Genomic DNA, 14891 nt, shown 5'->3' on the forward strand with positions numbered 1-14891 from the left:
GCATGAATGCCGATTTGTTATTGGGATGTCTGAACTCATAATGTGTATTTAGACTCTTATTTGAATGTTCTGTTTAATTTCCTAGGGTGTATCAGTGTAGCTGACTGTTCGATGTTGGATGTTAATTGTCTTAAGTGTCTACCTGTCATTTCATTCTTCTCCAAGTCTCTGAGTTTATGGACAAAAGCCAGCTGAGATTCGTCCAAATCCCAGCTATGAAGCACCTCTGCCTGCACCACATACTTATGACTCTGTGAAATACATACAAGCACATCAGTGTAAAACCCTCACATCACAGATTAAACACAGCATTACACAAATAACCATATGCAGCATCAGACATGTGGCATACAACATCATAAACACACAGCCAAAACAAGATGGAAGCCATTTTGTTTTTTGTGAACATACATCTGTAATCTGCACTACTGCTGATGATTAATAGAGAGATGCTGAGCATCAAAGGGAACTAAAATGTTTTAACGAGCACATGTTGTACACACTGATGTTGTTGTTTCGGCTGATGTTGTTGTTTTGGCTGTATTGAACCTAATTCACAAAGAGATTTGAATGTTTTGAATTCCTATAAACACCATGGATAAATGAAGGCCACAGCACTTTTTTCCCCATCTGTTTACAAACAAATCTGACTACAGGAGCCTTCAGCATTCATTTACCTTTAATGAGCATCAATATGTCTGGTGTGAAATCCTGCGGTGCTTTAATTACTGACCCTTCGCGCTAAGTCTTGATCAATGGTCTTAGTTGTGATCGATAGCTGTTGATTATGGCCCGCTGCTGATCTAATCTATGGGATCTGACATGATCCGTCTCATTACTATTGATGTCACACCACTGTTGGGTTCATTTGAAAGCGCTAAGTATTCTTCGTTGAAGGAGCTTCGTATTTTAAAGTATTTGTAACGTGCAAGATGTGAAACAATGTACTTCATAAATTAGGTTGATTGAAAAGAAAGAATCCTTTTTGTAGTTTAGTGTCTGAATATCTATTGTTTTTCTTTATGAGGTTAAACAGAAGTCATGTTAAAATGATTGGTTGTGCTGATAGAAATGACAGTTACTACATCAAAACAAATAAACCTCAGTTCACGTTTATGGACATAGTGTGTGTTTGGCCTGCCAGTGCCTATGTACACACATAAAGTACTCACTGTATACTTTGGCAATCATTAATCTAGTACAACAGGTCTGTAGATAGGGGGTCTTCAAACAATCGAGTGACTCATAAATCATGTGTAAATCACTGCTCACTGACAAGAACTGATAAGACAGACAACAAAACCGCCCCTCCAGTTTCCGTTGCTCTCCTCTCGCACATTTGTACTGAGTAAAAGATGAGTCTGTGGGTGTGATTAAGTTCATGCGTGTGCTTGTGTCAGGCGTTATGTGTATTTGGCAGTGAAAAATTGATATCAACACAGGCAGCAAGTAAGTGGGTGAGAAAGACAGAGAGGGAAAGTGAGATGCAAGCTTGTGTGCGAGTGAGATTAGTAAAGTGTTTGAGCAACAGCAGATACCACGCAGGCAGTTGTCAGTGATACCATAGTCTCTGTGGAAGGCTGGTCAGACGAGGAGGCTGAATTCCCAGCTGTTGTGTCCTCCTCATCTCTCTGCTGGAGGGTGTCTGGAGCTGAAAGAGAGATATTAAACTAAGCCCTTTTCTGAGAGAAGACAAATTAGCCAGTAATCTGTCCTTTTGTTACTGACGGGAGCATCAAGTGAAAAGTAAAGTGGGTTTTGTAGAGGTCTTGTGTCTGTTCTGTCAACCTGCACTTTACTGTGTATCCGGCTAGCATAAACAAAAGGCCAGTTTAATATGACTATATATAATATATATAATATGGTCAGTTTTTAAAAACTAAAAGATATTTTCTCTTGGCTGGATTTACCAATGTTTCCCTCCATCCCAATACAGTAGAATTTATTTGAAATGGTGCAATAACAACTTTTTGAACAATTTAAATGGAGTGTCTGGTAGCCGAGTGATAAGACCCCAATGATAACCTCAATGACTGCGTGGTTTAATTCTGAACAGAGATCTTTGTTGCATGTCATACTCCTTTCTCTCTCTGTATTGGAAAACCACAGGAGGTGTATCGAATGTGTTTCCAATACATTAACACTGATAAACTGATTTAGCATTTTGCCTTTGAACAGGCTTCTTTCTAATGCCATGATTGACCCACATGTTGTGATTTAGCTACAACAGAAAAAGGTGATCCAACCAATCACATTATATTATTCCTGATGACTTTGTCCCTACAGGTACATTTGAAAGACATCAAATTCAACCAATATATAAATTCGAAAATATTTGAAACCACTTGTATCCCTCTCGTTATCCAGCACCTGATCTTAATTTAGGAAACTACCGTACATGTAACTCTGTAATACCCAAGATAGGGCACTTTGACAAATCTTCTGTCATGATCCAGAATGATTTTATTTTATAACCTATATGACTAAACCTTACCTTTGTTAGCCAGGAAGCAGAACACAGGGATTACCACATGACCCTTCCCAGTGTTGCTAGCCATCTCATTCTCCTGGTCCAGGATGGACAGTCGGAACAATACATCTGGCTTGGAAGTCTGAAACTGAACAGTCCCTACAACGTCTGCTGTCACCTCCACAAAGTAACTGTTAAACAAAGTTTCAAATGATTGTGGGTACCATCCGTCTTTCAGGGTAACCTTAATGTTGTTTTGTGCAAACAACCTTTTTTTCACCCATTATTTTTTATATTTATGATTCATATGTTGTAGTGTGCGTACAAATCAGTAACAGCACTGTTTTGTTGATCCAAGTCAAGTGGATTTCAATTGACAAGTTTAAATATATCATTCCTATTATAAATGTGATAATTAAATATATCGTTTTTAATTCTCTTACCGACATATGAGGTTCTTCTCATCGGGAATGTAATAATCCCTCAACTCCTTCACCGAGAATGTGTTGAGTGGATTCTCACGAGACAGTTTTGGCAGGAGTTCCCGTGAGCCAATCAAGCGCATCCTCCACTTTGCACCAACAGGGGGGCATTCCGGCGTGACAGCCTCTGCTACAAAGGTATAACCAAGCTGCAAGAGATTTACAGAGATGAAATCATGAAATCAAAACATTTTTTTTTTCAGAGGTGTGTGTGTGTGTGTGTGTGTGTGTGTGTGTGTGTGTGTGTGTGTGTGTGTGTGTGTGTGTGTGTGTGTGTGTGTGTGTGTGTGTGTGTGTGTGTGTGTGTGTGTGTGTGTGTGTGTGTGTGTGCGCATGTGTGTGTGCGCGTGTGTGTTGGACAGATGTAAAAAGGGAAAAGCACAACTGGTACCGTCTTCTCTTTTAGGCAGTGTTTCACATCTTAAACAAATAGAGATCCTGCCAACATTAAATCACCAGACAGCCATAAATGGTGGCAAGACAGTCAGAAAATATGACCCAAGTTTTTTTTATTAAGTCAGGCAGGAAGCATAACTAAAGTGAATAGGAAAAACTGGAAAAATATGCAAATATTCCACACACAAGAAAATATAAAGTACATTTGAAGTGAATTTGGTTTTGAAGTGCAAGTATGTACAGTATAGCATCCACAGACCTTGTTGGGTTGATAGACATGTTCTGCTACATTGCTGAAGAGCGTGTCCAGCTCCTCTCCTGTGTCATTATTTATGATGTGCAGCAGACAGTTGGGGATTGGGGAGTAGATCTTTGGTACCAGCAGCATCTTTTTAGAAACCAGGAAGACCTCTCTGCAGAAACAACAGGTAATACGAGTCTGACCAATGATCTTTTTCAATCGTTTCTGTTGATATTCTAAAATGGGATGTCATAGAAATATCTACATTTTCCCAACATTAATTGTTCGTTCAGGAATACAAATCTGAGTTCATTGCGTGAAGGCAACATATTGGCATTTGTTGAAAATGGGATGCTTTTCAAGTTCGGTCACTGTCTGTCAGTGACAAGCCTAACAAGCGTTAAGTTACAATGTTCTCTAACCTAAAGACCAAGACCCAGGAATTGACTGTGTCTTGGAGAGAGACAGAGTAATCAGCGAAGGAGACTCTGGTCCATTCGTCCTGCTGACAGGGGTAGAGCTCTGCTTTACTCTCAGAGCGGTCAATGATATACCTGCGCAGAAAACACAGAAGAGCAGAGCACTTTCAGCATATTTACTTTCAATGATCTTTACATTTTAAATGTTAAATAAACACGTGAAAAGATCATGGGAAATGCTTATTTGTTGAAAATATTTACACAAACGTATTTGAATAAACATAACTCTATTGTATCTGATTATGAGTGAAATCCAGTGAAATAAAAATACATTGACGTAAATGCACTTCTCCTCTCAGCGTGATCTTTGGCTCTGGATGTCAGTTAAGAAAAGCACATGCTCAAAGGCACACCATCAACCCCCACTCCACCCTTCACACACGCACAGGCACACGCACACACGCTGACCAAGCTTTTCAATGCCTATGCACACAGATACTTCCCCAGGCAGCGGGTCATTCGGCAGACGCTGCAAGCCGATTGGAACGAGGAGAGGATAAACAGCAGATGGTACCACTGGGAAAAGATGGAACACAATGTGGAAAACGCTCCCTGCCTGGCCGCCACGGGCCGCCACAACCAGGAGAGGGAGCAGATTCTGGGCATGCGGTGCAACAGGGGGATAGCATGCCATACAACGAACACAACATTGGCACAGGACTGCAGTGGGAGCGCATGTATTCTCTCAAATAATGAGATTTGTGTGATGAATACCTGCTAGGCTAATAGGGAAGAGGTCTTTGTCGTTGTGTATGCAGTTCATACATTGTGTGCACATTATTTGTTATCATTCAGAGTCATTGTGGTTACGCATTTATTTACCGTAGCAAGAGGGCAGCATGCTTTTCTGCATCTGATTCTACCTTCGGCCAGATGTCTGAAAGGATCTTAGATGCACTGAGGTTTTCCTTCCTGCCTGAATTACATCAACACACACACAAACACATTACACACACACATAGAAAAGTAGCCACCATTAAGGATTTAAGACAATCCATGTTGCTGTCTAACACGTGAACCAAAAGAATGAAGCTGACCTAGTTCAGGGAATCAGACTTTTCAAAATGCGTTTTTGTCTCATTCAGTGAGAGGAGGAGATTATTCACACCTTGACATTAACTGTCACACTCATCTCAGCCGACAGTTACCCACTCTGACAGAAGAGAACATTAGATAAAAGATGCAGTACCGTGTTCCTGAAGATGTGTGTGTCAGTAAGTGTTTGTCTGTGCATATGAGTGAGAGAACCGCTCTGAAGAGACAGCTGCATGACACAAGTTAGGTGTCCTCACATCCTCCCTCCAGCTCAGCACTTGCTTTTCAAATGCCCCCTTTTCCAAACTGATACAGCCATTATAGCAGGCCGTGTCTGGCTATTGAGAGATGAAGACCTCCTATCATCTTTAGAATCACAGACAGGCAGAGAGACGGAGAGAAAATTAGACGGCAGGAAAGAGATGAAGGAACAGTTGAAAAGAGGAGGGAGGAAAAGAAGTGAGAAGTACAAACATGTGTGGTATAAACAAATGTGCTGCATCATAAGAACAAATAAAAGGCAAAATTGTACTTAAAATATGATTGGTGTTTTGACATTACTGTAAGTGTTAACTCTGATAGCTGCACTTTGTGCTTTGTCAAGTAAATGAATACAATTTGGGAGAGCTTAACCATGACAGGCCTATGTCATTAAAGCCAAGCTTTTCAGCCTGTGTGTGTGTGTGTGTGTGTGTGTGTGTGTGTGTGTGTGTGTGTGTGTGTGTGTGTGTGTGTGTGTGTGTGTGTGTGTGTGTGTGTGTGTGTGTGTGTGTGTGTGTGTGTGTGTGTGTGTGTGTGTGTGTGTGTGTGTGTGTGTGTGTGGCTGGCAGATGGGGTCTACAGTATAATGATGTGGATGTTTTTATGTTTGCTATGATCCAAGCAAATGTTCAAGCCATAAAAAAAATGGACAAATTACATTAACGCAAATGATCAGCCCTATTTTATGCAAATACTGCGTACATGAGGCTGTGTATATTCCAATGGCTGCAAGTTATTTAATGGGTGATAGTGTCAAGTGTTGCATCTGGAGAAGACACAGTTAGCGTCAGGTCTTGGTAAAAGCTACAGAATGTCTGAGCAATGAAAAGCTGCAAACAGTAGTGCACCTTCACAGTGAGATAATTACCACCAATTTTAGAGATGATAAGATATTAAAAATGATTAAACGGAAGTAGGTAACAAAATGGAAATAGGCTGCAAAAGGCAAAAAAGCTTAATTTGCAGTGAAATAGTACAGAACCATTATTCCAAGCAACATTATTGAATACATGTATTGATAAAAGCTACTCAGTTCTGTCTCTTATTAAAATGTGCATTCTTTCCAACAAGCTGTCCAGTCTTTCCAAGTCCATCTTTCACTTGCTGTCACTATTGAGAGGTATGGTTATTGATGTAGGAATGTTGTCTTTACGCATGTGCACATTTCCCAGATATGTGTGTGTATTTCCCCTCTGTTGCTACCCCTCATCTGTCAGGGTGTATTAGTAAGATTGGTAGTCTCATCAATACATACAATATGTGTGCCTCTGCTCAGAGACTCGATATAAGCCACTGGGCTAAATCAAACAGTGAATGATGTGTCATGTGTGTTCTCAGATAATAATCGACATGTTTTTATTTATTTTTCCCTTTTTTGGTTCCTTTAGCTGTCGCAAATGCTGTAGATGTGTTTGCTTTTCCAACATAGAGAATTGAGGAAATAAGCTGAATTCAAGACCACCCAATCAATATTTGGTGAGTATTTTGGACTTCTGTAAGACTAAAAGATAGGATTCAAAGCTGACCATGCTACTTGAATTATTACATTCTCTATGTGTGAATGAGAGTGTTCACCTGGTTTTGAGGTGTTTATTATTTCTCGAACCAAATGTCCTTTAAACCCAGCCTGAAGAACTGTGAAGGAAATAATGTAGAAACCATAGTAATCATATCTAATTAAATTGATTTAAATCAGTGTAATGTAGTTTTGAGTATATACTTATACTAACGTATGCAGATGTACAATACACAGAAACAAACAAATGGCACTTACTTGTATCAGAGTGTTCTTTGGGGTCCATTGCCAAAGGTGAAGGGTCAGCTGTGAGAGCTAGTACAGCAAAGCGCTCTTCTGATGTCAGCTTCCTGCCCAGAGCCTCACACAGCATGCTGTACACTGCAAAGTTAAACACCTACACACACAGTGATAGTGCAGGAGGGTGTTATCAATTGGGTGTCTACATGTGAGGATGCTTATTTTCCGGCTGCTTAGATTTTTGTAATTACATTCTCATGAGTAGTTGGCTGTGAAGTTGGCTTAAGGAGTTAATATTCATTTATGAATCTTCCAGACAAGCCCCCTTGTTGCTCAAGTAGGTGGGAGGTTAGTCTGCACATCATTTACCTTTTTCAATAGCCATATAGGTAAGTGTGTATATACACTGTGTCTGTCCAGTAATCAAAACCTACAGACATTGATAAGTATGAACTTTCAAGCTTGGAAAACTATAAAGCAATTTGATATCTAAAAAAAAAAGTAAGATTACAAAACATCTGTTTTACTATTTTAATATGAAATACTACTAACAGACTTGTAACAGCCTTTTACAAAAATGTAGCCTTGTAACCATGAGTATTAGCTTAGCACATTGTTAGCTTCTGGCCAGGACTGATCATTTTGAAATGGCAATTTCAGTCTTTAAACTACAATATCTGTTCCATTACCAAGCTAAACTATGTTAAGCAGGGTGAGGTATCCACTCAACGTACACAGGAACTGTATGCCGTCATAGGCTAACAAGCTACCTCCTGGTGTTCCCCTTTCGCCAGGCTGGTGTTGATGTTCTGCGGACAGTGAGTCTCTTCCAGGTTTCTTCTGGCTGCTGGCTGATCCTGCTCATCGCTAAAGGAAGACACCACTCTGGAGAGGGCCTTAAAGATGGAGGAGGCCTGCTCTATGAAACGAGCACTTTCCTGTTTTGAACAGGAAAACACATATCCAGATATAAATATAAAAAAAGATTATTATGAATCAAGGATTAATAGAGGATTGTGCAGCCTCGGCAGAGGTATTCATGCTCCGAGTGCTGTCTAGTTCATTTGTTGGGCAAACACTGCATATCTTAGTCAAAACGTCCCCCTGTTAGAGCTTTAGTGAGTGAGGAAATTACTTTGAGAATGAGAAGTAAATTAAAGAAATATGCCTATAATAATAATAATAATAATAATGCATTTTATTTATATAGCGCTTTTCACAACTCAAAGACGCTTTACAGTATGAGGGAGGGTAGACAAACAAGGACAGGCAAACAAGTAAATATAGTATATATATAGTAAATATATCACCCCTCATGCTATCTTGTGGCATGATGTATGTTTAAAGCTATCCACATCTCGATTCGTCTGTTTAAGAGGATGTATAAAAAAGCAGCACACAAGTATAAATGTCATGTAGCTGTTAAAATGCATCCACAGATAAAGAAAAAATATATAAATGAATATTCCTTATTCAGAAAACAAGGTACAATTACTTTTCAAATCCACAAATACTCGTGTGTTTTGAAAGTCATCTGATTGTCAACTGATAACTAAAGCCCTCGTTACCTTGGTGAGGTTTGACATGATGGTTTCTTCATCCCCAAAGATGAAAGGTGTCTTGCTGTACAGGTGAACGTGGTAACCCAGCGCTGCCTTTGTCTGGAAGGACAACACATGGCGCCTATAAGGGAGAGAAAGCATTCTAAGTATTTTCAAAACAACAACATAAATCCTGGTGTTCGGCACACTATCAATTCCTCTAAAACAGCGGGCACTCATCTGTTTCACCAGTGACCCTTTAAAGAGAGGTGAAGTCTTTTCATGAAGCCTTTTCACTGGCCGCATGCTTTGCTATAAGGTCAGTAAAAGAGTGATGTTGCCTTCTTAGATCATTTCACAATAACTGTTCTAATAAATAATCTCTCAACCTCTCAGATTTGTCTCCTTTGCACCTCCTTGCAATTCCTGGTTGGGCTCTTGACAATTTGTTCTCCCTTCTCAATTGGTAAGTACAGAAATGTCAAAAATGTTAGGCTACTTAAATGAGGAAACTTATAGTAATCAGTACATAGAGAAACCCCTCCACCAACCACTCAGTGACTACACCGTTTTTGGTAATTGTAACTGTACTATCAAGGACAAAATGTGTTAAATAAGTGTGAATAAAATCCCTCCCTAGACTTAAGAGTAGTGCTATGTTCGTTCAAGTAATACCGAATGGGTCAAACGGTCGGAAGTGCAGTAGCCTAATGTCTAATGTGCCAAGTGCCAAGTTGAGTTCACAGGGCCTTGACAGCCATGAGAGAGTGGAACCCAACTTCCATGGCCCCATTAGCTTTACATAATTCAGCCATCACATCCTAAATAAATGGATGAGCACTGAGGCAGAGCTGGGCTTGTGCTGTAGAAGCAGAGGGGAGCGTAGAAAAATATACAGAGAGAAAGAGAAGCGGATAGGAGGAAGGGTAAAAAAAGGTGAGGTGTAGGGGAGAGAATAAAGGAAGAAGAGAGAAGTGGAGTGGAAAGGGGAAAAATGGGAGTTGTACGAAAGAAGAGGACAAAAACCTATTTTTAAATGAATGGACACAGAGGACAGTGATGAATGTTCAAAAATGTGAAATAAGAAAGCAAAACATACCATATTGGCAAAATAGTATACCACATACTGTACAGTACAGTTAACATGGGCTAAAAGTGACATGCAAGAATTAAAATAGTGGACATGTTTTTAAAGAGTATTGCTACAGAAAAGCTTGGATGTCAGCTATTCTCTCTTGGAGTGAGTGTGCCATGGGGCATTTGGGCATAATAAGTTGAGTGCGGTGTGTGATAATGGCTCAGTGGTAATTGCACTGCTGCATACCTGCATCTGACCCCAGAAACTAGGCCCTCTGCTTCTAGGCCAAGTAGCACCCATTAATAGAGAGTAGGACAGATGCTTTTTACTGCTTTTCAGAGCATCGAAAGTAGGCAGAAATCCTCTGCTCAATTTATGATTGCTTTAAGTAGATCTCTGCATAGCGGTGTGAAAAAGATCACAAGAAGAGTGAAAAGCTTCCTAAAAAAACCGAATCAAAAACTCTCAAGGGTGCTTTTCAAAATATGCTTACAGGTTCCCATGATGACAATTAAAGCTCTAACCTTGGCATCATTATTGCAATGCAGAGGAGCGCTTAGGGTCATTTGTCGTTATGGGTTGGAAGCTTGAAGTTGGAAAAAAATAAATGTGAAGAATTGTGAGAAAGGATACCATTTTGTAGAGATAAGTGTGTGAAATGTAAAAGAAAACATGAGTTATTAGCCATCAAGCTTGATAGATTAGACTGGTCACAGTGTAAAACATTTGCCTATATGTAGAATATTTCATGGGCATTGCATGGTTATCAAAATGTTCCACAAGCAGAGAGAAGAATCAAAGTACCCTCATATCAAATATTGTACGTATGAAATGGCATACTAAACCATTACCTCATATGGGAGTACTTTGGTATTAGGTAGTGGGGATCCTCATAAAAATGGTTGAGCATGCAGTCTATAGAATAGATTTGTGAATGTATCTAAGCCTTTAATTTTGATCAATACAACACACAGTTGTCAGTATTCATTAAGGCTGTCCTACCCCGGGGGTAAGTGAAGCACGGCTGCTTTTGAGGTGGTGGTCTTGATGGTGAGAATTGGCAGCTCAGACTGCAGGCTTTTCCAGGAGTAGGTCTGGGCGGTGAGAACAGCAGACGTACATACTGATGCTTCCTTTTCTATGAAGTGTTGGAGAGCAAAGACAGAAAATGTGCATAGTGACCAAGCACATTGAACTATCATGAACACAGTAGGTTATACATTCATTAGATAAATGTTTTTCTACTGTTTTTAGGAACATTATAAACCTATACTGTATATCCCACACACTTAAGTGATAGTTTAGGACTTATGCAAGTTCTTAGATATAGAATTATAACTGCCTTACATTACTTGCATCAGAAAATCTTTTTGTGTGCAGAAAATGTGTGTGCGTGTTCATAATCCTTACTCTCCTCAGCTGTATCTGCCCAGAGAAGCAGAGCAGAGAAGCTGATGTGGATCTGGGGATGCTGCATGCTGTCCACGCACAGGTAGTGTGTGCCTTTTACCTCTGGACACTGGGGAGGGGAAGACACCCACACACACACATAAGCAAACACGCACGCGAGCGCACGTACGCCACATGCACTGAAACAGACAAAGGCAGTCAAGGAAAAAGACAAGCAAAAGACAGAAAGAGCAGAAAGCCATAGGGAGGGGAGATGATAAACTGATAGAAGAGTCAGAGTGGCTTGAAGAAGATACAGGGGGAAGGGAGAAGAAGAGGTGGGTGAAGTAAATAGGAAGAGATGAGTGAGTGAAAGAAGCATTTGAGGTAGCTCCTAAAAGATAGAGGCTGAGACGGTGAATTTAGTCATGTAAGAAAAAGCAGCTGTGAGAGAGACAGTGAGAAAGAGGAGACAAAAGAGGGAGGGAAAAAAGACAGATAGGGAACAAGAAAAGAGGGAGAGAATGCATACGTGTTCAGAGTGACAAGCAGACTCAGTGCTCACACAGGCGTATAAACACAGACATTTAAGACACACACACACACACACTTGCATACGTTCACTCATATACAAGTGCACCGGTGTGTTTATGTAATGTATGTTACTTTAAGAACTAAATAGATTCCTTAATTGCATGTTTTGAATCGGGAATATTGGGTTGACAAAAACACTATTAATTCAAAGTTGACTAACTAGCTGATAACCAGATGCCAATAATGTGACAACAGTTCCACACATGACAACTGAGCCATCTCCATGAGAACCAAGCAAACATTTGTGTGTGGTACTTGAATCGTATTGTAGATGGCAAAATGTGTGCTTATGTGCAATAGGTGCATGTGTGTGTGTTCATGTGTGTTTGCATGTGTGTACTTCAGGGCTTGCCACAGTAGATATCAAAGGAATGGATCCAGTGATGTTAGTAGCTGACCCTGTAGAGTTGGTGCCTGTTGCAGTTTTGGGCAGGACGGTGCTCTGTGAAAACAAACAGCTATATTAATGACGACAAATACAAAAGTGACAGCGAGAACCAGCAGTAAATTGTAGAGATGCACAAAGTAGTCACTAGATTGTTCTGTGATGATGTAAACTATACCTTAAAATTAGATATGTGGACCTGATGTGGGAAGCATTGTGGTGTATGGAAAACCAAGAGGGTCCTGGAAGAAATGTATAAATGAATGCCAGTTATTTATGAGCTTAGTAAATAAAAAAACAATTCGAAACATTATCACGTGTTCATTTGTTTCTCTATTGGTGCAGTCTGTTTGCAGTAAATATTTGTGTCTGTGTCTCACTGAAAGCATTTGGCAAAGTCATCCAGGTCCACCCAGGTCTCCTGCAGGATGGGATTGACGGGAGTCGTGGGGTCCGCAGTTAAACGATCCCCCAATGCAGTTTTGGGTCGATCTGGAGGGGAGATTCATTTGTGATTGTTAATGATAAAAACATTTTTGTTTAGTTAGACATCTGCTGTAAGGTAGCAAATTTATTTTTTAAATGTATTTATATTTATACATGTATTCAGTATAACTCATTATATCCTGCAGTATGTAAATAAATAAAAAAACATGTCCTCATAAAGCTGAGTAGAATGTCAGTTTTACTGTTGTGAGTCATGCTTACCAGATAGACACTGAATTGCCTGTGAAATCTCCTTTATAAAAATGCTGCAAGCAGCAAAATGCATTTCCTCTTGTGACTCATATTAAGTTATCCGACACTCAAATCATTATCTTAAACACAGCGAGTCGAATTGGCCAAACTCCCACATAATGGCATAGTTTAAGCACACATGCACATCCACACTCCCACTCACTGGCTCCCACAATCTCAATGCATGCAGAGCAAAGTCATAGACGTGCACAAAGTCACACACACTCCGCCCATAAAACACACACACCCGCACACACAGACACCGTTGCTCTGCCCCCAGGCTCTTCTCGAAGCGAAATGTCTGATCAGAAAGCTGAGGTGTCAGGGGCCAGTCTCTCTGCTGCTGAGCTATGTGGTATGCTAGCTCAAACTGCAGGTGTTACTAAGCAACTAAACGGGGGCAGAGAGAAGGCAGGGAATTGGCTAGTTGTCATAAGGCATCATTCCACAGTCCCATCTTCTTCAAAGTGACTTGGCCAACTGATGGAAGCATGGATAGAAAGATGGAGGGAGTGGAGGCGAGATATGAAATATTTCCATTCCCATGAATTGGACTACTCTACAAAGATGCTGTTTAATCCAACTCATAAAGATATTGCCTACATTCATCATAAAGAATAAAACAATATCAATGACCATCTACCCAATCTGGCATCATAATATTTGACCTTGGGAATGCGATCTTGTGTACTGATACAGTGTGGATTACTTTCAACATGAATGTTGGGACCAGCAGTGCAAAGCAGCCGTTTTTACCATTGGATATGTCATTGTTGTCCTTCTGCCTGTCCTCTGCAGTAACCTAAAGGGACAGAGGGAGAGAGAGAGAGAGAGAGAGGGAGAGGGATGAACAGGGAGTTGCTGATGGAGTAACACTGCCAGAGAAACGCATCCGCCCTCTAGTGATTCCATGCCAGCTGTGGTGTTGAGCCACTCTCGCCGTACACCACAGGACACGAGACCCGGTTTAATTTGACAAGAACTGCATCCCTCCTGCTAAAAACACCACCAGGAAAAACCAGCTCTAATATAACTCCACTGTCGGATGAAGAGTTATTATGTTGTTGAGCATGTTACTTCTCTTAGAGGGGAATTACTCAACAGCTGTGATTTCATGCTTGTCTGCCCAACAGAATAAAGAAAAATAGCTAATAAGTCATCGTCAAATCCTTCAGATACTACATTGTTCTGTCTGCGCCATGCGAGAGATGATGTTGTCAGGAAAGAGGCTTCACTGCTGCTTTTAAAAACACAAGATAAATTCAAGTGCAAGAAGTGCTACACCTGTATCGACTAAACAAACTTTCCTCGAGGCTCCTATATTTGGAGTTCTTGTCTTAAACAAAGCTCCTTTGAGGAGGATCCCTGGTGAATGTCCAGTAGTTTACTCTGCTCTGAATAGGATTTATGTTTTTGTGTCGTGTAACTTTGCAGCAACCCCCTCCAAGACTGTCTGATGAGTCACAGTGAGTGTGTCTCTGTGTGTGAGTCACAACTTATTTGATTAGGTGCCCAGAGGCCCAGACAGACGGAAAGAGGCATGGTGATAGAGAGGCACACTTGACCTTCCCTCAACCACTAGCAACATTTTCACTGAAAATAAAAACAAATAAAGATCAGTTTATATAGGAGTGTGTACAACTTTGAGTCAAGCTCCAAGGCATGGGATGAGCTGTCCACCAACAGCATGATATGTATTAGATCCCTTAGCTGAGAACAGTAAGGGGACAATGAGACACACAATGCTCGTCGGATTTGAATATGTTGCCATAAAGCGATAAAGCTATATTTATTGTGATTAGATCACAGTTTTGGTCGATTGGTGGAACAAGGCTCATTTCTATAATCCCACACTTTATGGGGTTTTAGTTTGGACAGCCAGACTAGAGCTAAGTATTTGCTCTCCAAAAGGTTATCTACACCTGAGGTGTAGCCCATTTCCTACATGAATAATATCAAATAAAATCAAGTAAAAGATATATTTTGGGCTATTCACAGCTGGGTTATTCCCTCATAAGCAGAAGGATTTCCATTGATCTCAGAGCC

At 40.4% G+C, this 14891-nt stretch overlaps 1 protein-coding gene across 2 annotated transcripts in view; it reads right to left on the reverse strand.

Annotated features, from left to right (window-relative positions):
• The window catches only part of adgb (androglobin), a 46119-nt gene that overhangs the window by 8388 nt on the left and 22840 nt on the right, over window positions 1-14891 (reverse strand). For both annotated transcript variants that reach the window (XM_079644104.1, XM_079644105.1), the window contains exons 13-28: window positions 13602-13647; window positions 12488-12599; window positions 12286-12349; window positions 12063-12164; window positions 11150-11258; window positions 10742-10877; window positions 8689-8803; window positions 7891-8058; window positions 7139-7277; window positions 4891-4984; window positions 4012-4143; window positions 3608-3761; window positions 2914-3101; window positions 2495-2661; window positions 1563-1651; window positions 143-251 (exon numbers count right to left, since the gene is read on the reverse strand). In XM_079644104.1, coding sequence (XP_079500230.1) covers window positions 143-251; window positions 1563-1651; window positions 2495-2661; window positions 2914-3101; window positions 3608-3761; window positions 4012-4143; window positions 4891-4984; window positions 7139-7277; window positions 7891-8058; window positions 8689-8803; window positions 10742-10877; window positions 11150-11258; window positions 12063-12164; window positions 12286-12349; window positions 12488-12599; window positions 13602-13647 — 1924 coding nt within the window. The remainder of the gene's footprint in view (window positions 1-142; window positions 252-1562; window positions 1652-2494; window positions 2662-2913; window positions 3102-3607; window positions 3762-4011; window positions 4144-4890; window positions 4985-7138; window positions 7278-7890; window positions 8059-8688; window positions 8804-10741; window positions 10878-11149; window positions 11259-12062; window positions 12165-12285; window positions 12350-12487; window positions 12600-13601; window positions 13648-14891) is intronic.

Source organism: Notothenia rossii, assembly GCF_949606895.1.
Source record: "Notothenia rossii genome assembly, chromosome: 8".
Taxonomy (NCBI): Eukaryota; Metazoa; Chordata; class Actinopteri; order Perciformes; family Nototheniidae; genus Notothenia; species Notothenia rossii.